The sequence below is a fragment of the Ascidia mentula genome, chromosome 2, assembly GCF_947561715.1.
Source record: "Ascidia mentula chromosome 2, kaAscMent1.1, whole genome shotgun sequence".
In the NCBI taxonomy this organism is placed as follows: Eukaryota; Metazoa; Chordata; class Ascidiacea; order Phlebobranchia; family Ascidiidae; genus Ascidia; species Ascidia mentula.
The window spans coordinates 7,283,890-7,308,505 of record NC_138567.1 but is presented as its reverse complement, the minus strand read 5'-3'; the positions used below and the strand labels follow the sequence as shown (position 1 = coordinate 7,308,505).

The 24,616-nt window shown below is 43.7% G+C and overlaps 1 protein-coding gene across 2 annotated transcripts; it reads left to right on the top strand.

Annotated features, from left to right (window-relative positions):
- Positions 1 to 570: 570 nt before the first annotated feature.
- On the top strand, positions 571 to 24,616 carry LOC145888650 (pleckstrin homology domain-containing family H member 1-like). 2 transcript variants are annotated; one of them, XM_082979450.1, is made up of 26 exons: positions 571 to 909; positions 8,233 to 8,295; positions 8,805 to 8,954; positions 9,201 to 9,284; positions 9,396 to 9,477; positions 10,472 to 10,659; positions 10,997 to 11,740; positions 12,082 to 12,160; positions 12,222 to 12,280; positions 14,227 to 14,268; positions 15,236 to 15,458; positions 18,371 to 18,702; positions 18,790 to 18,952; positions 19,419 to 19,588; positions 20,107 to 20,301; positions 20,370 to 20,639; positions 20,899 to 21,084; positions 21,479 to 21,576; positions 22,017 to 22,194; positions 22,268 to 22,423; positions 22,651 to 22,839; positions 23,182 to 23,369; positions 23,701 to 23,830; positions 23,929 to 24,015; positions 24,148 to 24,273; positions 24,381 to 24,616. In XM_082979450.1, exons 1-26 carry the CDS (start codon positions 787 to 789, stop codon positions 24,468 to 24,470), a joined length of 4,395 nt encoding a protein of 1,464 aa, XP_082835576.1. In that variant the 5' UTR covers positions 571 to 786; the 3' UTR covers positions 24,471 to 24,616. The 2 variants fall into 2 exon arrangements, with proteins under 2 accessions (XP_082835576.1, XP_082835577.1); XM_082979451.1 differs by lacking the exon at positions 571 to 909 and adding an exon at positions 6,035 to 8,154.

Sequence of the window (24,616 nt, the reverse complement as noted above, 5' to 3'; positions counted from 1 at the left end):
TAACATACAATTTGGAAAAATCACATAGGTAAGGAGAAGAAAGCAAAATTGTAACGAAATTAGTCACACATTGTCAATGAAAGCACAATGTATACGAATATATAAAAATCGTTGCTTCTTTAAGTGAAAACTGTATATAACCGATATAACATGACTTTCATTTTATGTTTATTCATTTTATCATAAACTTTAATTTACTCAAGAAACTAGGATTTCGAATCATGGTGAGGTGTTTGATTTTTGCTCAGGTCAGGCGTGCGTCCCTATCCAGGTCTCCAATAAACCGCGACACATCTCGTCAAAAATGCTATATTTTTACTTCCGTTAGATGTCGCAAAAGGATACCCTGATTTATCAATGGCCTTTTTCCTTTCGCAAACACCGCGCGTGCATTTACGATGCGCCAGAAGGGATTGTTGTTGAGCCGGTTGATTACGTTTTTTGGCGCAAGAGTAGTTTTCTAAACTGACATTTGATATCGTTTACTTTCATTAGCAGTCTATCTGCAGGTAGCAGATTGAAGGCTGTTTCCCTGTCATTATGATTGCGGTGGTCTAAAGTTCTGTTTGCAGGAATGCTGAAAATATGGATTATAGTTAGGCGATCAATGCATTGATTAGTATCTCCTTTCTCTTTTCTGCTAAGACGCAGTAAAGCATTTGTCGGACAACACATTGCCAAGCAAGTCGTACACGGTTTTGTGACGAGAGCTGTAATGCTATGACAAAAAGTGGCAGCGAATTTTGACAACTCTTATGTAATAAGTTGGTCTTCAAACGAAGTAAAATGGAAGGAAGAATTTCTCCACTCACCGCTATGGAATGGAAAAAACTGTATCTGCAAATGGAAGGCAAACTGAAGCAGTTCCGTATCCAGGCTACCAACATCAAGTTAAAGCTCTCTCAAAAGGTAAGTTGATCCAACATGGACTAAAGGTTATTCCAATTTAAGTTACATTAACAAATGTCAAATTTACAAATGTGCAATTTAACTTTGTTGTTTTAAAACTCAATTCCAGCTTTACAGTGTTTTGCAAAATTATCAATGTTTTTTGTGGTGATGTTTGGTTTAAATATTGTTTGTACAAGAAAAAATTGTCATTAATATCAACACATTACCATTAGTTAACTAACATTAAATGCAATATCTTGTGTTGTCTCATGGGAAATTGCATCGAACTCAATTAAATTACAAAAAATCAGATAAACAATGTTGCAAATACTGTAAGTTGCACAAAATGAATTACTTTTTACACTGGTCGAAGAGTTCCGTGAAACTATCCGAAGCAGCGAAGTTCAGCATTTCAGTTATTCGGAGAATGTTTGCTTTGCCCCGAGTCCAAGCAAACAGTCTGTGCTGCCCCATCATTGCCAGTTATCAACTGCTTGAGGTCATTGGCTGACCAAAAGTCTATTTATAGCTTTGCCAACAGTTGCCACATCTTGCCATTTCGAGTTGGTGAAAACTTTATTAGTGGGTAGAAATTTTATCACTGCCATTGTAACCTCTTTTTATGTTAGTTTGTTAATGATCGTGTTTTTTTTTGAGAAATAGAAGAACAATGACAAAAACCTCAAGAAGTGTTTTTATAATTGTGCAATCACCTTCAGGATTAAATCTTAGTATAGTAAATGTGCACAGCTCTCAGCTTAATTTATCAAGGCACATGTTGCATTTAATTCACATGACATAAATCGATGAATTTTGGTTAAAACATTGTTCAATATCATGGAATGTAAAGATTTCTTTGATTTATTGGGATATTTTATGTTGGGCAAAATATGTAAGTTTACATCTGTTCCATCTCATAAAACCAATGTTGCCAAACATTGTGTTTATGTTTGGTTACTAAACACCCGCAACTTAAACCATCATGTCCCTGTGTAAAATGAGACTCCAGCAGCCCATAACCCCAAACCTGAGGCTCTCAGGTGCCCAGGTCACCAAGAGGATGTGCGGATTAATTTAATGTGCACTGGCGACCCTGCCAGGCCGACGCTATCTTACCGGTTTCCTGTGAAGTACCTGTGCATATACCGCTCTACACGCCGCCCTACCTGGCCTAAAACGTTCAGCGATCCCACATAAAACCGCAGGAAGGGCTGAATGTCGCGTTTGCCGTGCGACGTCTTCGAGCAATGCGACCCCAAAGTGACAGCGACCTTTTCCGTCCACAATGGTCAACGTGTAATTGTGCTCCCACGTACTGGCAGCTTACACTTGTCGGATTAAATTCGGCCATCTGTCATTTCCGTACATCGTTAGGGATTTGTTTTATTGATCCCGGGCGCTGCGCGGTGTCAGTTGCGTGGCCATTTGTTGCAACGCGACGCCCTTTGCCGAGCTAGATAGACGCGAGCCCTGGGGGTGTCACGCATTGCTGCACGTCACCGGGAGGTAGCTATGCGATATTTTCCCATGCTAAAACCATCTCTACGACTCTCTGTGTTGCTAAACCCAAAATAGGCCTCTTATTGCTTCCGTCGTATGGAGGTTGTTTCTCGTCTTCTTTATCCTAAGTTGTTTGTCTCGTGTGTGTGCTTGTGGTCAAGCGAGCCAACGCAGTTGCTGTAGTTTACACATCTATGTCAGCTGCTGCTTGTGGGAAGAATTGGGCTTGCCGCTGCCCTTCCAGCTGTCCCAGAAGGCCATGCCTCCTCGCTATCGGATGGCATAAACGCAGGAAAAGCGCATGTCGGCAAATGGCGCTAAAAACGCTTCCCCCGTGGACCGTCATGCCCCCTTTGCTCGCCTTCACCTGTTAAAAGCAATTGCGCCCACATTCAAGTGCCAGCCTTCCGTGCACTCAACCGTCCATTAGGACCAGTAACTTGCCGCATTCCGCGAGTCTTTGGGGGCTGAAGCTGCGGCTAGTAAGAGCTGCTAACAATATAGTGGAAACAACGTTTCGAGAAAGCAGGTTTTTGTGTTTAATCTTTGTTTGCTTTGCTTCAGGTTTTACCCAAGCCGACGGTTGTAGTAACACAGACGTTTAACAATCCCAACAACGCGCAAGTTTTGCCAAAGATTTGTGAAAAAAACGCATGACACGTTTTGCTTGATGACTCAGCCGTCTGCACTCTGCAAGGTAGGCAACGCTTGCCACTGAAGCAAAGAGTGTGCCAAGAGGATAATTGCGTTGCTTATGATTCGACCTTATCTGTGGCCACGTGTGGCAAGTGCGAGTTGCGGGGATAGGGAAGTGGATCATTAAGCGTTGACAGGCCTCCAACAGAGTCTCGTTTAGCTTCTCATCTGCCACCGGCACGGGGAGCTTAAACTGTCAAAGTGGCTGAGTATCTGATAGTGAAGGGTAGACTGACTGTTGTGGCATAGCTGGTCGTCTGTTAGCCGGCTGGTCTAGCCGCCTAATGTCCGTGGATCGTGTCCCTGTCATCGCGCAACCGCGAAACTGTTTGTCTAATTGATTTGTGTTTGTTTAGAAAGCGTGTTCTAAGCCGCTTGCCCGGCGGTCGTGCCTTCTTCAACCGTCGATTCGTTAGCGCTTTCCCAGCAATTTTTTTTTTACCGTTTGCTTTCGAGCTGTATTGATAGTTTAAAAGATTTCTGTGTTAATGAAGATGCTTGCTAATGGCGCCAAATCATCGTTGCGCAATGCTGAAAGATTTTGCCAAACTTTTTAGCATTCACAAATAATAAATAAACCTAGTTGATCGAGGTCACCCACTAAAGTGCTTGTCAATTGCAAAATTGTCAACGGATGCTCTCCAAGGAGCCGGGTCAAATTGGCGGCAACCCGCAAAGCTTACAGCGGCACGTAGAACCACAATTCTTCAACTTTCCCACACTCCGGACACTTTTTGGTTCGTTCTGACGTCATCGAACTTCTTTGTGATACGTGACGAAAACAACTGATCAAATTTCCGAATCTGTAAGTTGCGAAAGTTATCTGTGTGCTTTAAAGCAGATTATTATTTCCGTTTGAATGTAAACAACAGGACTTTCAGTTTTTTTTAGGCAAGAGTCGACTGCAGCATAACGTCTTGTACAAAAGCTTTTTTCGGAAACTATGGGTTTGTAATTCTCCCGAGGGCCATATATATAGCGTATATGGGTAAATGAAAGTCAATGCGTGTTGTGTTCGTGCCTTTCTGATTAATTTTTGTAGACCTTATACAAAGGAAACAGTTCTAATCAAATCAACAAAACCCGAAATAGATTTCCAACAGCCGTTGAATAATAGAATTTCGCCTACGCGTAAGCTTATGTCCCATCGCGTATAGCCAAACTCTTTACGCTTAGCGCGTTTCAATACTCGCCTTCGTCATTAGCACATAACTGTGAAATGAACCTTTTTCCGACCTAAGGGTGGAAGTTGTGTTCAACTTAGCGTGTGGTGGCGTAAAATCTATGTGTCAGGTATTATGCTGAAGTACTATCAGAGGGTGTGTTTTTTGTATTTAATAAACATTCACTTGTATCTGCTTTGGCTGTTGTTGCCGATGATAGTGTTGAAAGCAGGTGATTTTTCACACGCAAAGTCGTTTTTTTCGCGTTTGTAGTTGTGATTTAGCATGTAAGAGTGTTGTTTTGCGTGGTCATGATGATAGCAGTTGCAATGTTTGCACGAAAATCCAAACGCCGTGGAAATGATTTCGTGCTACTTTGAATCAAATGACAAGCGCTGCGTCAACGACCGTCCGAAGAAATCTTGCCTAAAATTTTCAAGATTTTACAAGCTAGCGAAGAGCATACCCCGATTAAAATCCACAAATGTGATATCAACACTGCAAATATGCATAAATGAAGCGTGTCATCGCACAGTAGCGATCAGGTATCGAAAAAATTGAAACAAAGCTCCAGTCGCCACGCTATCTCGGTAAACTAGATCATAAACACGTCACGGCCCAAAGTTTACGAGCGTCGATCTGCTTGTTGTTTCTATTATATCGCACCAGCCCTGCGCCGCCCCCCACGTTTGTGGCACCCGGCTTGTGTATTGATGTGGGCGCGTGTTTGTGGTGGCTTCTGGGCCGCTGTCGGGCCGAGGGATCCGTCGGTGTGTTGTGATAGCGCTGAGAAAATGCCACCCGCCATTGAGCTTTGCTTGTACTTTGTCCTGGTTTTTCGGGCTCCGACCACGTTTCGGCTTTTGTTTGCGTTGCCGAGTCTTCGTTGGTGCACCGCAAATCGTACAAGTTTATCGTTTTTGTCTTGTTGCGTGGGACGCACTTCTGTTAATCTGTCTAACGGTGTTTGCTTAGCACAGTGAAACTTTTCTATCTGTGTAAAAAAAAAATGTGAAAGCAAACCCGAGGGTTTGTCAAGACATGAAGGCTCGAAGATTGTTTTGGACAAAAACCAAACGAGTTTCGCTATAAGTGAAACAAGGGGCGTTGATAATTCACATGTAAGCTGTGGTGAACGTTTTTATCATTTTTATTATTTGACTCATGAGCTTGTAAAGTTCACACAAATCCCGGACGCGCGTTGCCATCACGCTCCTGAACATAACCTCGACCACAAATACGTCTACCTTCACTGGTTTCCTTCCACGCTGCTGGTCTATGAAAAGCTGCCAAGAACATAGTGACCCCTTTGTCCCAAATCTTGCCCGTGACGGTTAATCGAACCACAGAAATCATAAATCCGCCGTTGCCAAGTGAACATGCTGCGATTACCCCAGTAACTGCGCCAGTAACTGCGCCAGTTTCTGTGAGTTGATCTAACAATCGCCATTCATAACATTTTCTTAACGTTAATTTGTATCTTAAAGGTCAATCTTGTATAATATCTCCCAGTTACTCTAAAGGTATGTGTCACGGTTATATGTACAACCCTCGCGTTCGACTTTACGATTTACTGAGCAGGGTTTAGACAAGCTTGACGCCGCTGGCAAATCCGTCGTTCCCACGGGTCGTCACGTCGCCTTCTCCTTTTCCGGCGCATCTCTTCAGCCCTCGTTGCTGTCCAGTTTTCGCCGACCCCTTGACCTATTCCGTTGCCGCTCCGTCGTGCCGCGCTCTAAATTCTGTGTCGAAGCATGGTACTATGCCGAGATGACTCCGCCGCGCTACTATTTCCTGTGACTATAGAAATATACAAACAAAGCATATAGGTCTCCCACTGACAACTTGGTTTGGTCTTGGGATCGTTGCACTCAAAGTCTTGAAGTGATTACTATACAATAGGCCAGTCCTAGTATAATAATGTTTCACAGTTCCTGTAATTTACGGAGGAATTACTCACAAAACTCACAACTGCTGACCGCTAATCGAAGGCCTGTGCTTGTTGCTGTTGTCATTTTCAGACAGGCTTGTTTAAATGTTTTCAATGGAAATGTTCTTGTCCACCCGAAGCGGTCACAAGTTTACTTGGGAAGTTTTGCACTTTGTACGTTGTTGTATAAATTCAGTGTTTAAATGTCACATGCAGTCGTAATGAAGCGACTTCGCCATCACGAACATCATTTCTCCGCAAGATAAGTTGTGTAGCCGTCGTGTAATTTAACCTAACAGCCAGCAACGAACTTCAACAGTCATCAACACAAACCGCAACGCGTTCCAAGTTCAAACCGCGGGGAAGAAAATAAAGCACAAAGTTGTGTGCGGGAATAACAGTTGCATTTTGGGTGTGACTCATCTGTTTACCTCCCCAAGGGCACCGCACTTGTACCAACGCCGTCTGTTGGACTGTACGTCCCCCGTATAACCTTGGTTATCGTAAATCAACGCCTGACTGGCTCTTGTCCGTCCACGGAGCTTTTTGTCGACCTACCGATTCGCAGGATTGATGCGGCAATAAATACGCTACCGACGAGGGTGCGTTGTGAGCGTTGTTTATAAGTTCCACGGACAGGCTGTAGTTGTTTACTGTGACTGGAAAGCCGACTGGCGTAATGTTGTTGCAAAACATGTTTGCGTCTCCGTGTACATCCGTTAAACAACCTCACTAACGCCGGTGACTTTACGTGCGCTTTTGGCGTGACTGATACATGAAATTGATCGACTTAGCATTTGTTATCTTACAGCCCACAAGTTGGCTTTAATTACAGTGGTACCGTTTTTGCAAGGTGTAATGTGCTTATATACCCACAGTGTTAAAGTTTTGAAATCCATCGAAAATCATTAAATGTCGTTTACGCGTTTTTAGGTTTGCAATTAAAGCAGGACTTTCGCAAACAATGTAGCTTGTTGCTCGCGTCACGTAGTTGTTAATCCGCTCTTAAACGTCAGTCAGTTGTTTTGTGCAACAGCTTGTGTGCGTTGTTGCGTCTTCATACGGAGCTCTTAATGCGATTTTCCGCGTTCCGGCTTCGCAGTTCAATCAGGGGTTAGTTCGCAATAATTGCGAATCTTTGTCAAAGTAGATTTTCGGAACTTCACAATAAAAAGATGATGTTAGGAAATACTCCTTCTGCACGTACGGTTATAAATGTTTCACGCAGTTTGCATGTGGCGGGCCATTGTGCGATTATTGTGGAGAAAATTTGAAGCTTAAATAACTTGGGAAGATTGCGTGCATCAGAATAGCTTGCTAAAATAATCAATACCTCCATTGAGGCCACCCAAAAGCTATGGGGCCTTTTGTTTATCCCTCTTGAGTGTATTACCCTGTTTCTTAGCGCAATACAAAATACCTGTAGCTATTTCGTATTAGTAGATTGTTTTGCATTGGTCGTTGCAATCAACAAATCTCTTGGGATTACCTTGCCTCGCCCTCGTTCAACCCCGAGTCGCTTCCAAAGCAATCTCCTGTAAGGAGTTGTTTTAATCAGCATTGAACGCATCCCACGGGACTAACTCCTGTAATTATAGAAGGGCTTTAATGGGCTGCACGGCTGTACCGGCCTCGCATGCACTGCAACTACGCCTTACATATTTTTCTGTTCATCTTGTATGCGTTCGAATACTGAAGATGTACATGCCCTGTGTTGTAGCAATGTGGCCGGGCAAAGCGGCAGTGCAAGCATGAAACATGTGGTTTGTAATGCTTAATTTGGGGTTCCGTATTTTATAACATGTGAAAACTAAGAATTAATGCCAACCTCCGAATTCCTGTTATCAAACCAATCGTACGCCTGTCTTCGGCTCGTCAGTTCACATCAGCACTGTGCAATGGCACAGATCTAACTGCACCGTGTCTGACTCGTTCTTTTGACCGCCAGTCATGATACAACAGGTGTGCGTTGAGGTATAAACTGCTCTTTACCTTCCTGTCAGGCGAATTCGGTTGACGGATCGGTGTTTTAACGATTTGTTTGTTTTGCAGATGGAGGAATTGACGATTAAATGCGAACAGGCGGAAGCCAAGGCTGAAGATGCCGAATATCAGGTAATTTCGGGTTTGCTGTGGTTAAGACTAAGGGGACGATACTGCTGAAATGGCTTTGGGGTCTTTTGTTCAATCGTATTAAACGTCGTAGGGTTGTAAATACCAACAATGTCATTCGAAATAATGTCCCGCTGTTTAAGTTAAAATCATCCGACATAGATTAGTAAATTTTAGTGTTTATATAAATAATATGGCATGTATCAAACATATCTTCGCAGAAACGCTAATTGCATCAACTTTTCTGCCTAAACTTTGTCCGTTGTTAGCTTTATCTACTGTTGTCAACACTCTTAATTAATCGATTGTGGGCGGGACAATATGCAAATAAGCTTGTATCACTTACAGCAAGCTGAGTCACAAAACCGCACGGTTTGAGACAAATCCTTTCCGCCTCGGGGTAATAATGTTTTAATAACTTCCTTAAATCGCTAAATAGTTTGGGAAATTATATAAGCGACTTATCGCATATTACCAAAGCAGTAGAGTTGTTCATTGTCCTCATTGTATAGTTAAACCTGCTGCGAGAGAGCCTTGCCGGAATCCCCGGTGCCGCGGATCAGGAGGAACGCTTCTGCAGAGAGAAGATGACGGAGATGGAACGGACTTGTTTGGAGTTGCAGGAGAGAAACGCGGTGCTGGAAAAGCAACTCGAAAACGAGGTGACTATTTTGACAAGAACACCTCCTTGAAACAACATGGCCGTATATCAATTCGCGTCTTTCGTTTTGGAAAATATGCAACTCCTGTTAAACAACAACAACTCGTGCATACTTTGAATTTTTCCTATTCCTTTTACCCATGGAAATGTTTTCAATGTGCAACGTCCGTATACGGAATGCATAGTAAATTGCTGTGTGTATAGTGATAGCTAATTCTCACAAAAAAACACGAATTTACCTTCGCAGCGCTATCTTCGAAAACTGGACAAGGAAACGCTCCACGAAAAAGCTGTTCGTATTAAGGATTGGGTCAGCAGAGCCCTGGGCACGGTGTGTTATTGCATGTCTTGTTAAACTTTATTAATAAGCTTTGCGTTGAATATGTACCACACATATAGCAATAAGACGTCATATCCGTGCTTTTGTTGTTGTCAAAATTAGGCGGAAAAGGAAAAACAGGAATTGCAGGAATCAAACCAACGTCTCACAGCCGCCGTTCAAGCCATGCAACAGCGACTCACAGGTAATAAAACGTTCTTTGGAAGTTCTTCCTGCTTGTTATACGAAATTGAGCAACACTATTATTACACATGTAAGACAAAGCTCTGCCTTGTAAAAATCACTGTTTTCAAAAAGCAAAAATTGCCTTTAATTCCTTATTTGAGGTACTCAGTTTTAACGGCTATTTACATAACAGTTTTAGCGGCTGACATTTGCACAAATGTATCCTCCTCTCAAACCAACTTTGTGTGTACAGTGGAAAATAATATCCGTTCGCAAGATTGTGACCTTTTACGTTTAAGCCACAAAGCCTTTGTAATGAATTCCCTTTCACTCTAAAATGGCATTTGACCCGAACTGTTGAATGCCCTGTCTACGCATGTAGGGTAAAATGACAGGAAATGCCTTTGTAGGTCTGTATATATTTGTGAGCACTCGCTTTCGGTACATATTAATTTACTATAATTTTGTATACGCTATTAAAACATGTCGTCTTGAGGCTCGCTCGAAAACAGTGCTAAGGCCCACCATTGGGATATAGGCCCACTACCTGGACATTGAGCCAACACTGGGACATTGGGCCACCACTGGGACATTAACCCACCACGGGACATTGGCCCACCACTGGGACATTGGCCCACCACTGGGACATTAAACCACCACGGGACATTGAGCCAACACTGGGACATTGGGCCACCACTGGGACATTAAACTACCACGGGACATTGGTCTATCACGTGGACATTGCTCCATCACTGGGACATTGGCCCACCACTGGGACATTGGCCAACACTGGGACACTGGGCCAACACTGGGACATTGGGCCAACACTGGGACATTGGGCCAACACTGGGACATTGGGCCAACACTGGGACATTGGGCCAACACTGGGACATTGGGCCAACACTGGGACATTGGGCCAACACTGGGACATTGGGCCAACACTGGAACACTGGGCCATCACTAGGCCCTTTTTTAATTTTTTTTTTTCAACATTAAATCCATTTTCTTCTCAGAGCTTCTGGAAAGTTCGGCGTCACCCGCGACAAAGCGACGGAGTAACCCCCCAATAACCGAACAGTATGCAGTACCTACTATCCGCTCCTACGCAGGGGACCGGGTGACCCCACCGCCTGTGCCCGATGACCCCTGGAACTCTCCTGGAAATAAAAGCTGGCACACCAACCCTCTGTTTGGTGACTCGGTATGCATAAATATGTTTCTGGCAGTTGTAAGCTTGCACCCATGCCCACACATTCCAATGGAAATTTGCCTGACTAGACAACAAGTGTTGTTTATTTTGTTCCCATGCTGTTATGTTTCTTACATTTCTTCTTTATTCTTTTATGTAGTTAATTATGCCAAAGTAATTTCTTTAATTTGACTAAAAATTTACATCAAGCAACGACGAAAAAATCGTGAAGACCCGGATAAACCAGATTGATTTCCGACAAATGTTAAAGCGATACTCAAATTTGATTATCAGTAAAGATGTGTTTGCGTTCAGTCTCTGTAAATGACTACAATGTCCATCTTCGCAGGCGAGTGAAGATCTGAGAGAAGACAGCCAACTCAGTTCCCCGCCGTGTTCACCTTCGCCACTATCGATGGAACTCGACCACTGTGATACAACAAGACCCACAAACAGCCCCCACTCCAGCATAGCGCCGGGCAACGTAGTTCTTGAAACCAAACCACGTGCAGTATCTGTGAAGATCGCCGGCGCCAAGGACATTTTTCCGGGAGAGAGGGTCGGCGATCAACATGAAGAGAGCAGGAAAAAGTCCTCCACTCTTCCCATGGCCAAAGCGCACGTGACGTCATCGCCTGCGTCATCCCCGGCGACGTCACGTAGCACACCGAGCAGTGGACACAACATTATGGGCACCTTCGGGAGCATTCGGCGGCGGTTTAAAGGTCTAACGGATCACCACCAGAGGCACAGGAGTCACGAGGAAACTCCTCTTTCTTCAAGAGGAGGAAGAGAAAAACGGGAGAAACAGCGCTCGAAATCCAAGAGTCCTGCTTCCAGGAGCAACCACTCTTCTCGCCTCCACTCCTCACCCATGTCCACCACCGGAGCAGCATCCAATTCAGGAGGAAATACTCCTACTCTCCCTGCAATCCTTCAAGAGGAAGAGGATATGAGTATTGATCCCCCCGCTTCAGCTGGCTCCGCGTCATTATTTTCCTCCTCACTCCCAGCTAACTCTTCCACGTGGAAAGGTTTCCATAGCAACAATAGGCCTCCAACTCCACCTCTACATCACCGTCTTCCCAGCTGGGTACGAAGTTTCCACTAAAATATTTATTTTCCATAACGCGTAGTCCATGGTGGCTGGAAAACATTTAAAAAGAAGGAAGTCACCGAGTTGGCGTGTTGCTAATGCCACACGTTAAGTGGTTATCCACTGTTTAGATATTAGATAATTTGCTCTTAATTCCTCGCAGAATCTGACCCCAGAAATGCGCAATTATATTTGAATAGGAAGCTGATAATGCCTGCAATACTTATAAGCGTATCGATTGTTTTAACTAAGAAATAAGCTGACAAAAATCAAAGGCTTATCACTTCAATGAAAGAAATACTAAGGTTTTAACGTTTTTTAAACCACTGTTATTCCAGGAATCGAAAATCTACGATATGACGAAGACGGGATTTCGGATCCAGACAAACGTGTTCGGAAAATCTTCTTCTCATAAACGTAAGACAGCCTTGACTATTTAACCATTCGACGACCCTTAAATCCCTTTTGCTTTGCTCAGATTCACCGAACCTCAATTACAAATGCGAATCCGGGGAGTTCGTCCACGTTGTTTACAAGGCAAGTCCATTCTTACAAATCCAGTCTCGGTTCTGAGAATACACAGGCTGTTCCCCAATTGCTAAAAAGTTACATGTTGGAAACTTATGCCATCGTCAGTTTAAATCAAGTTTTTGACGAAAGATTTTAACCAAATAAGTTTTTTTAGCAATATAGGCCAGACAATTACAAGGAAATCCGTTATCACTGTTCCTCAGTCTTAGTTTCTTTTCATATTTTCGTGGAGGGTCGGCTCCAAAGTTCCAAACCCACGTCGTAGAGCGGGGGTGAATTGCAGCGGTGAAAACCCTGTGTGTGGCCCCGACGTAAATACCCAGTTGTCCCATTTTTTTTTGCACAACACCTGACACCCCAGAACACAGGTAGCACTTGATTAACCTAAGAAGCGCTCCGAACTACAGTCTGAACTGGAGCGAAAACGCCAATTCGCTGCGCCACCGCGATTCACAGTTCCGCAATCGAAGATCAATTGTTTGACGAAACCCTATCTTAGCGTGTTTGTTTTGTGATTTTCCATCACTAAGACGGAAGCTCTCGCTGCGATTTTGGTTTTCCATCGCGCTAACGCGGTGTTAAGTGGTCGAAATCCGAGCAGTGTTATCTGGTAGCTTACACGCTTGGTGTAAGTGTACGGATATCAAATGGGTTTTACCTTCATTTGCATGAAACTCTGCCTTAAGAGGATGGGTGTCGGTTAACAAGCGAATCAGCCTTGTTTGTGGTTTCTGTACACGCGGAATGCCAGCAGTTTATTGCTCATTTCGACGCTATGTATTCACGTATTTTTTGGTGCTTTCCTGACCAACAACTTCACAATTCCTTGTGTAATTTTTCATCTGTGTAGTAGCGTTTTTTGTATAGTGGTCCAACTAATACTGACAACTGTATTTGGTCTTGTAATCGTTGCTCCCGAAAGTCTTTTTAAGGGGGTAAGGGGTAATCGTTACTCCCAAAAAACGCTTTCTGTGGTGGTTTCACAGAGTGGCAGTTGCGTTACAGGTCTAACAACGTAGAAAAACAATTTTCTTGGTAATGTGGGCGCAGAAAATGTCAACACCACAGCCCTGTTTTGCCTAAAATCGCCACAAACCAATTTCCTTTCGTCGGCGCGACGTCATATACCGTCACAATCGCCAAAGAAGCGTATCCGGAAAGTCATAACACCTGTACAGTCGAAATTTCTCGAACAAAGATGTCGCTTGTTGTATGTCAAGGCATCGTTTCCGCTTCCTCGCAATGATCAGTGATACGTGACCGACCACGTGACACCGTGCGTGGCCGTGGCACTTGTACGGTCGTCAGAGCGTGACCATTGCTGTGACCTTGTTTAGGCTTCTCGTCGCTTGACTGAGTGCAGATGCGTGAATTGGATTTTCGCGTTACATCTGAGCTGGTCGGAAGCGGTTGCCGCTTTTTGTGCAGTGAACTTGAAACCAGATAATTGGGGTTTGCAAGGAATGGGTTAGGATCTTATTGTTGTCTTTGCCGGTTTACCGTTTCACCTTGCATCGACTTTTCGGTCGGAAATGTACTAGTTGTAAAACTTCTTGCGCAAGTGACGCAGAAAGCACGAAAGTTGATTTTAGGCAAACGAATTTGAAGCCAAATGCAATTCCAGTTGAATTTCCAATGCCACCAACGGCGACACTTATCTTCACCCATCAAACAACCTTATCGTCACACCTCGTTCAGCCACTGTACAACAACACGACCCAAGATCGCAATTCATTCCACAATCTACCGAACAATTCTATTTCTGTGCGCATTCCCACATTGTTATCACCCAAGTAGTGGGAGTGGCTGTAATTCCACCTTTGTACCTTGGGCCATTGTGTCGAGCCGCGTTGTCGTTGTTGGCAGTTGTTCGCCACCCAACGCGCGCCGAGTCCCTCGTCCTACACATGTTATTGTGACCTACTTTCCTTAAAATCTTCTTCTTGTTGCAGGCCCAACCTTTGACCGTACCCGTTTACACTAAGATCAAGGGGGTGAGTTTAATTTATGTTTTTTCTTGATTGTGTTTTGGGGTCGTTTGGTAGCCAGTAGTTTTAATTACTTATTGTGGCAGTACAATACGTTACAATATACCGGTCTTCTGTGGCTTTCCATATTAATACATATATAAACCATAAAACCACTCAAATTGAACGAACCTTTTTTGGGGTAATTAGGTTCAAATAATGACCGACAAATCACGTAAAACAACCCAGACTCAAATTAGTAAATTTATATTCCATATGACACGAAGATATTACGTGGCAATTTATAAAATTTGGGATGCGTCTGTAACTAGAGCGCCACCAAGTGCTTGAGGCACTTTCTTTAAAAATTCATCATATAATTCAATCCACCTGCAATTTATACGCTTCTGTTCGGAAGCCACCTAACCATTTTAATCTATATTGCCGTTATTGCCTCCGAGCAGGCACAGCTTTGTAAACAGTAATATCTGTGGTATCTGCCCTACAACGGCATCCAATAACAAACTTCTAGAACCATCGACCAAAATTTACGGGTCATCGCCCCCGTGACGACGTGATGTTCTCCGCACAAGTGTTCAGTATTGTTTACCTTAACATGTTGGTAAACACTACCATGCTATCTTAGACCTGCTTAAGCCGCGTACAGCTTGTTCGGAAAGCAGCTGATAGGCAGAAGAATTGCGTATGTTAGGTATTTCGATTGAGGGGCTGGTTTTGTTCGTAGCGATGAGGTAATTTTCCGAATTGCGAACTGCGATCTTTGAGACGTGACCATTATGTTTTAATGTCATAAGATGATTGTTTTTCCAAAAAATGCATCCGCATCACTGGATGACCTCAACTACAAAACCTAACCGTAAATATGTATTGGTCAAAGTTCGTGGCCCTTTTGATCAAGTATTCGCATTCAAAAACATCAAAATGTAGACTTGCTTGCTGCAAATTGGTGCCTGTAACCCTCCTTAATTGTTAGAGAGCGACACAAATCCGTCCACATCCATTCACCGACGCCTCCGACTCATCGGATGATGATCGTACCACTCATCCGATCCCACGACATCTCTCACCTCGCCACCATCACCAGCGTCCCTCCAGGAGTCTCACGACCTCCGGAGAGATTGTTCTCTCACCCACCTCGGTTGCCATGCAACAGCGGAAGAATGGAAGTCCCGGTCTGACTCGAGCTTTCAAGAGAGGTACGAGATAGAGGTTGTATGCTTATTGTTAGGCCAATGTTATAAGCTATAGCTGCACTTTCTATAACTCAAGGCTCTTCTGGTAAATAATTATTAGTTTCAGTCGATGTTTCGGTCGTTATGCAACAGACCTTCACCAGGTCAAGTAAACGAGACGCAAACACGACGATAAATTGTAACGAGTGAAAAGGCAAAAAAGCTGCTATGTGCCGGCTTTTAGGCGTTCATATACGGTCGAAACATAAGGTCCAGGCTCGCCCTAACGGAACGTTACCATGCTGATTATGTTACCAGTGCAGCTTCGGGCCTCAGCAAACGTATACGGTTTATTGTTGGCAAATTTAACATGTTTTTAATATAATTTGCCTTTCTGTTATCTGTGTCGGTGCATAAAGTGCAAGTTGCTGCTTTGGGCTTAAGGTATTTGTTTTAAATAGGTAATTTCATTGGCAACAGAAGTTAGGGCGCCTGGGAAAAGATTCTGTATGCATTCACTCACACTAGCCTATAGTCCTATGGGTAGTAATGTTTGCAAAACAAAAGCTCGCTTTTGGCACCGGAATTATCTTAAACCTTACAACTAAACCATTGTTAACAATCCCATTTCTAACCTCTATGTGGTCGCACGACCCCCTTTTGAAGTAACATGCGGGTGGCCCATCGACTCCCTGACCCCTGTCTTACCACTCGATTGCAGGACAAATGTAACCGAACGCACAATCCTGCCCTTGACCTTGCAAGGCGCATGGAAGCATTGATTTGCACGCGATATTGTGCTGCAACAATACGTGCATTGTGACGCAATTTAGGCTCCGACCGATTTAGCTTGGCGCGTGGTCGGTACAGAAGCGGATAATTGGCGGCGTACTTCTTTCTAATCCGCGTCAACGCCCACTGCATGCGTAGATTTGTTCCGTATAAGAGCTGCTTGGCGTTTGTGTTGGGTCTTAACACTGTAAGCGCGTTATGTGAGACCCGCAGAAGGCGGTTGCTACATTAGGATCCCCCCTTTGTTTTAGACCAGTTCGGGTGCTGTGTGAAATAGGGTGATTTACTACAAATGTGATCGAAGGTTGTAAACAAGCTCCTGTTGGGGCGCCTTCATCAAAGAATCATTTTACTTTGAAATTGGATATGAGCATAAGTACACAGAAACGCACGATCGGCGGTTTTTTATATTATTTTGCCAACTCATCGACGCTTTTCACCCGCAGCTTCTCACAGAAAACCCTGATATACCACGGACCGCTAGAACAAAGCGCCGCTGATTGCCCACGTTTCCATAACAACGCTTTGTTTTCGTCACAGCTAATCGAATTCGAAATGAACCGACTTTGACCTTTGTGGTCGAGCTCAAACGCGTCGCCTCTAAACGACCTCGTGTATTTTGTATGTTTTACACGTGAAGTTGTGTATGCACTTTGTGTGGCACAGGCACAACTTCCAATCCATGTTCGTTTGGTCTTCTCTGTTTGCTCCGTGCGTATAGAAATGGTTTGTGATTGGAATACGGGAAGCTAATCACTAAAACAACATAGAATCGTGTTTTGAGTCGTGAATTAAACTGATCAAATCAAAAACCCTATTTCTTTTTAAAACACTTTTTTCCCATACATAATATGTTTACACAATCTTTTAAAACGAAAAGAAGGAATCCTTTGTAACTGCGGGTTTATTACATGTTTCACCACGTCCTGGACATGACAGATAACACAAACAGATACGCCAATCTCCATTCAATACGTGGCTTTCCCCGCCACTTAATTGCAAGTCTATTAGCCTAAAATTCGGCTGCGGTCACCATGGAGACGGCACCGGCCTTTTCCCATGCCTTAACGTGTTTATTTTTCGGCGGTATCTCCAATCTTGCTCGGGTGGAACGAACTACCACCGTCGCTTGTTGCTTTTCAATGGCCCGATTGTTATCTCACAATCGCCGCACGCGCCTCCATTGTTGATCTTTGTCGTCATTGCCCCTTTGGTCTTCGTCTATCTGTCGCAAGCGGAACGATTGACTGGTGACAAGAGAAGGGCCGCGTTGTTGTGGCAACGATTAGATTGGTCCAGTGTGCTGGGAGATGCGATAAAGGATGGCGTCATCTTTAGCCGAGTTTTTCACTGCAATTTTGGGATTTATTCGTCACAGGTGGTGGTTGGGAGGTCGAAAACATTCTCTATCGATTCTAACAACATATAATAGTGCTTGGTGCATAACAACACACCGTATTTGATTAAAACGATGTTAAGGCATTTAAATTTCCCTCGGCAGTTAATTTAATGTAACGCCACTTCAATCAATGCAATATCGTATTTTGACTGTCCCAGTTTGCCTGGTTATCCCCGCTGCTGTAAACACAATTAACTTTCCAAACCGTCAGAGGATTCCAGATTAGCGGCGCGGACCAACTCTCTGGCGCCTATTTTCCCAGTCAATGGGTTTTCCTGGTTAAAGCAATTGATAGATGAGGTTTGGGGCAGACTGTTGTTGTCAGTTTTGTTTCAATCACCGTTGAGCGATTGAGCTCCACCGGCAGCGCCGAAGACGCACCTAACATTGCTGTGCGCGTTCAAGCGTAACAATACGTGGAAAAAGTCTCGTGCTCGCCTCAATCCGGCGTTGCCTTATTTTGGAGTTGTTTTGGGCTTGCGGATTATAGATTTTGGAAATTGTTGTTTCGTGTGGCCTTTCATAATATACGTTATAATGTATTTCATTGACTTTTTTCCTGCTGCCTAATTGGTTTCTGTGCAAACCCATGTGTTACACAGCCTTTAAGAGATCCTTGTTAACAATAACAACAGTCTTACATAATTTTATAAGTATGCCTTCTTTTAATCTACCTCTATTACATACGATTAGGGTCGAGGATCATTTCATGATTACGACTTTGATTTTTTCGTTTTTCTCTCAGCCAATTCCCAGCAGTCGATGGCGAGCTCGGAGGGTGACTACGCAATTCCTCCGGACGCCATGTTTCCTTGTGCGGCCTCCCTTGCGGGAAGCGATAGTTCGGAGCCTGGTCACAAACTACTGAAGACATCCAAGGACGATTCGACCTCGTCTATTTCTAGGCCAAGTTCTACCAGTCCAAAACAGCCGGTTTTCGAGCCTGAAATTCCCGCCGCGGACGCCTCGACGGGACCGAGATGCGGTTATCTCACTAAACTCGGTGGGAGAGTGCGGACTTGGAAGAAGCGCTGGTTCGTGATGAAGAACGGCACCTTGTTTTATTACAAATCTCTGGTAAGGTTACAATCTGTAATTAAATTTTGTTATTCAATAATCTCTCTGAACACATCATTATCCGTTTGAAATGATTTTTTCCTGCAGAATGACTTGAACAGAAAACCTCAAGGTCAAATTCCGCTTACCGGCAGCAGTGACGTCACGGTGAAGCAAGACGACAACGACTGCACCTTCCAAGTGACGTGTGGCAAGAAAACCTATTACCTCAACGCCGACTCATCCAAATGTGCTCGGGATTGGGTCAAAGGTGAGTGGCTGGAATCTGCTGCAACATCAAGCTGCACTTTTTGGATGTAAAATACGGAATGTTTTGTGAAGCTTAAAGATATAAAACGCCCAAAAGCTGTAGATCAGTGATTCCCAAATACTTTCGGGTTCGAACGCATTTAAAAAAGGTTCACTGTGTTTGCGATTACAAGCCCTTGAAAAATCAGAACGACGCACTACAGGGAGTCGCGCCGTACAGTTTGGGAATCACTGCTGTCGATCGCAAGGCATACGTTTTAACATCGAAAAGTTCATAATGCAGTGGAAGCTAGCGAAAGCACTATGTATACTGCGTAACCATTATAATTTTGTCAGTAAATCTTCTATTTAAATAAGCTTTGCACAAGTGATATTGATGATGTTTATCATTAAGCAATATATACATATATTGTAGCAAGAGAATTAATGAAAGACGTAACCTGACCAAAAAAATCACTTTTCCTCAGCCCTTCATGAAGCTTTGGCTGCAGGTCGAACCTCGTCATCCGACTCGGGAAATGTCACGTGTTCAGTGAGCGGGTGGCTAACTCGAACCACCGGTGGTAGCAGCTGTCACGTGTACGCGGTGATGCGTGAACGCACGCTGGAGTTCTTTGAAAACGAGAACAGCGACGAGGTGGGCGTGGATTCGTAATTTCGTACTTTTTTAAAATTAAACCAACCGAGGTAGCCTCGTTGAATTTCCACGAATTGGAATGTGTAACAAGTATTCGTAACGAAGCCGAACTGCTCAAGGCAAAGGAAACACCTGCTTTAGGCTGCACGACCGATTTTTGTCCTGTATCTAATATATTGCTCATAACGGTTTATCTCCACTTGAAATCTTTAGAAGACATGGCACCACTAAACAACTACTTGTCATTGATTACTTTTCGACTTTCTTGGCTTTTTTTCAATGCATGTAATTGATCTGGACAACATTGTGATACTTAATCAACCGCCAAATAGTGTGGCCAAGTATTTATGCCAAGCATTCTGTTTCGGTCTGTGTGTTTTTGTGCCGCATCTCTCGGCACTGCTGAAAATCACCACGTGTGTTTCCATATCTCCAGTCAGTTCAATTCAACTGAATAGCGAAGAAACTTTCAAACTAGACTTGTTGTTGCAAACTGAACAAATAAAGTTTTTTTGTAGATGCCCGTGGCTCGCTTATCGTTGAACGGTTGTACTGTGGAGGCAACCCGACTCAACATTCAAGTTACTCCAACGGGCGGTCACGCTCGACCGCACTCGCCACCGCCTGCTCCGAAACACGTGATCGTCGTCAGGCCAATCAACGACCGCGAAGGCAACGACGTATTCCTATCTTTTGAAACCGAATCAGAAAAAGTACAGTTACTTTACCGTACATTTATTTGTGTTGGAAGGGTGCTTTATCATTCCGTGTAACCTCGCAGGCTAATTGGTTACGTGCTCTGACGCCAGCGTCGCGTACGTCATCGTCCGGTACGTCACGGAAGGCTGGCACCTTTGATCCAACGTTTAGTTCTGACTTTGAACGACTTTTGGTGAAACTTGTTCAAGCCAACTCAAAGTCGAGAAAAGGTGGTTCCGCGGACGCTGTTTGGCGCCACCCAGTGGTCTCCTACTCGAAGCAGGGAATCGCTCGACCTTTGACCTCGCTGTCGTCTGACGCGCTGCGCACTGAGGCTATGAAGATTTCTAAAGTGAGTGGCTTCGTTTTAATATTGTGAAGTTGTTGTAGCTTCGAGACGTTGCATGTTGTCTAAAATGTTATTTTTTATTCAAACCCGAGGGCAGGCGTAAATTAGAAATCCTGCAGTTTATTTGTGATATTGCATATTTTTGCCAAAGTATTTTGAATTACATTCAAAGACCTTTCAATAGCTTATATACAAATATAAATCCTGTACATTAAAGTTTCGAGTCAGCGCCGCGTTAACCCATTCACGTCACTATTTCCAGTCGATCCAGCTGTTCTCGAACGTGTCGCTCGACGCCGCCTCGGCCGACTACCACGTGACCCTGGCGCAGGTCGTCGCCCAATCGTGTCTGAGTCACGTCGAGTTGAGGGACGAGTTGTTTGCCCAACTCGTCAAACTTACCAACCGGAGAGAATCGGATGAGAGCGGGGATCTCTCGCTTCTGCAAGTGGGTGTTGACTTTTTTCTTGTACTATGGATATAAGAATTTATAGTGACGTCGTGAAAGTATTTGTTTTTCGTTTAAAAAAGTTCTGCATGAAGGAATCGTGGTTTTCGTTGTGCTGTGCACATTGTAAAGATGAGCAAACGATCAAAATCGCGATCAGAATGCATGACATATTGCTTATTGCACAAAAGTTCTGGTACTTTCTTATTTAAAGAAATCGCCATTTTGCATTGAATAGCTTTTTTACTTGTTTAAGTTTTTTACTCGAACTATGAATGGTTTTTGTTCTTGAAATTTGAAAAATCGCCCTATTTGTTTCAACCACCCACATACATAGTTAATGTTAGTGAAGGTTGCTGTGTTCCGATCATATATCGTTGATTTTCATGTGTAGTCATGGAAACTGATGTCTCTGTTCATGCCACTGTTCTTGCCACGTGACAAACTGCTGCTAGTTCTGCGTTCGCATCTGGTTCGACACTCCAACCCCAAGTAAGTTGCTTACTTATGATTGAGAAACAAACCCATGGGTTTTTTTATAGTGAGTTACAGACAGGGCCACTATGTTGAACCAATGGGAGGTCCCTTGATATTTTTTGCGCCCTATATAGTTTCTGTGCAGTCCGACTTACAATTTAATAAATTTGGATAATAATTTCTGAATAGGTGAATCGGAACAGGACGACAAATAACCTAAATTTAAACTTCATTGCTCTTCCGGCATAAATAAAGTAGTCTGTCTGGTGACAAAGATTGCAAAATAAACCTTAATTTAAACTACATTGCGTAAAATTCTAATAAAGTGTTGAACTTTTGGTACTATTTGGCTGAAGAACCCTAAAATGCCTTTACTAAAAGCGAACCCAACAACCCCTTAACACACTCAAATCAATGAAAAAAAGTACAATGCCGCAATACAACTTTGTCCACAGAACGGAGGTAGGTCAGTACGTGGTTTACTGCCAGCGTGCGATGGAGCGGACGAGTTTGCTGGGAGAGCGATCCGCCGTCCCATCCCGCACCGAGTCCCTGCCCATATTGCTGCAGAACCCTTACCAGCATTCTAGACCCTTCAGTGTGCCCGTTCATTTTGCTGATGGGTCGTACCAGGTAAGTGTCGCTAACTGGCGTAAAACACATTCGTGGTGATACATCGATTTTGACGTCACTTTTGCGTGGTCAGGTGGTCAGTTTTGATGGTTCAAGCACTGTGAGCGACTTCTCGCGTCGCGTCACCGCCCTGGGAGACCTACGTCATCACACTACGTCAGGATTCGCGTTGTACGTTGACGACCCGGAGAGCGTCGTGGCCGAACATTATATTGAACCTCAAGCAAAGGTGGGCGTGGTTATTCAGTTATGCCTTGTAGTTTAAACTATTTGTTTTATGAAAAATATTCTCATAGATTTTGAAAATGATCCAAGTGCATTTTGCAGTAAGCTACTCGTCTTTACATGTATTAATACGTATAAAATACCATTCTGTTCGGTGGCAATCAACCCTTGAATACCTCGCATACAGAGCCGTGGTTGATATTTAAATCTTTTCTATTGCGTATTCAATAGATTTGCGACGTCATATCCACGTGGGAGAGCCAAGCTCGCCGAGGTTCGGTCACCACCAAAACACAACCGCACGATGGCGCTGGGGAGCAGGTTCGGGTGACGGCTCGGTTCTCGTTTAGGAGGAGGCTCACGTTTAAAGCATATCGGCGAACGGAGACCGAAAAAGAGAAATTACTTCTGGTTTCGCAGGTGATAATTGTGGTTTGTTTATGGGTGGCTGTGCTGAAAGGTAGTGTTTCCTATAACCTGTGGGTTGCCTAAATGTTATTTTGGTTCGCTTGTTGAAGGCACAGCGCAAAGTTACGAATTTTTATTGTGATTATCGATGTTTTATTATTTGTTACGTCATAACGGCATGACTTTTATGCCTGGGTCGCGAGAAGTTTGCAAAATATAATTCAACAAAAATTGCGTCTCTTAAAAAAAGTTTTGGAAAAGTTGAAGTAAGGTTTCTTTTTACAAAGGATGTTGTGTATCGTTGTGGTCCAAATAAAGCTCTTATATCTGAGATTCCAACTGAATACTTTCCAGATTGGCGAAGACATATCTTGCGACCGCTTCCCGCTTTCGCGCGATCTCGCTATAGAAATGGCATCGCTCGCATCGCAAGTTCAATTCGGCGATGTTTCGAGGGCGCCATCTGGCGACAACTTGTCTCAAGCGATGAAACGTTTCATGCCAGCCCGGTACCGCGAGAACGCCAGCAAGCACCAGATCAAGTGAGTTGGCACAACTGTCTGCGTGTTGTTGCGCTTGTTTGGATTCCGAAGAATTTTTTTTCAAAAATGATTTATATCCCGCAGCCACACTTCCATAGGCCTACATTAAACATTTGTCAATTTAAAACGTTTAACCTAATTTGGAATTAAGCTCAACCGAAGGCCAGATTCTTCTACCGTTATTAAAGCAAGTCTTGAAACTAAGGACATGTTATAGTATGTTGCCCCTGCAATCAGCAAATCATTACATCTTCTTATATTTAGTCACTGGTTACATTCAAACCCTATTCGTTTCAGGTTATTTTGATTTTTTCAATTTTCAATTTTTTAGACAACTTCGTGAGCGAATTTCCGAGCGCTGGATGGCGTTAGAGGGCACCTCCAAGTCGGACGCTGCGAGAATTTTCCTTAACACTGCTCGCAAATGGCCGCTTTGTGGCGCTGTGCTGTTTCTTGCCAAGGTTGGTCATATTTGTACCCACCAATTTTTTGTTTTATGATTTCTATTGTTGGGTAGAATATTAGCACTTGGTTTAGATATTTAAATGCTTATGTTTAGATTGAGACGAGTGGTAAACACAAGGGCGACACCGTGTGGCTAGCTGTGACGGAGGATTGCCTCAGTATCCTCAACCAAAAGACAATGGTGAGATGGCTTAACTTTATTTCCTGTCACTATTTGCCGGGGCTTATTTCTGTTGACTCTGATACTTTGCTCGACCTTCGACAGGAGTTGTCTCAATGCAAATATTTCAGCTATGTTTTTGTTATTGTGTAGGAGGTGACGGACAAGTGTGAGTATGCCGATCTCGTTACCTTCGGGGGTTGCAAGGATTTCTTCATGGTGGTGGCAGAGATGGCCGGAGTCGCAAGGAAATTATTCTTCTCTCTTTCAAAAGTGCAGGTTCGTGAACATAAGTGCTGTAATATATTCAGCGCAAATGTCCTTTGTTTTTTTTCCATATATATATAATCTAATGCCACTGAACGTGTTGCTTTTACATCTCTCAGATGCTGGAAATTGTACGCTTGATGGCAGACTACATGAACGCGTCGCCATCTTTCGGCGCCAAGTTACGACCCCGCAAGACGTCATCGTGACGTCACACTGTTGTTTTATTTTGTGCCACATAAACTTACCACAAATGCTGCGAGCGTTCAACGAAACCCGTTTGGAATTACTGTCGTTTTTGTCTTGTGTTGTTGGGTCGAGTTTTCGTTGCAACGAACAAGGTGCTGTCGCTGAA

Bases quoted from the DNA above. Each gene is read 5' to 3' on its own strand.
- LOC145888650 (XM_082979450.1), top strand. From the start codon at position 787: ATGGAAGGAAGAATTTCTCCACTCACCGCTATGGAATGGAAAAAACTG. The intron at 18,703-18,789 runs GTAAGGTTACAA...TTTTTCCTGCAG, and splicing joins TGTTTTATTACAAATCTCTG to AATGACTTGAACAGAAAACC. The intron at 23,831-23,928 runs GTTGGTCATATT...GCTTATGTTTAG, and splicing joins CTGTGCTGTTTCTTGCCAAG to ATTGAGACGAGTGGTAAACA.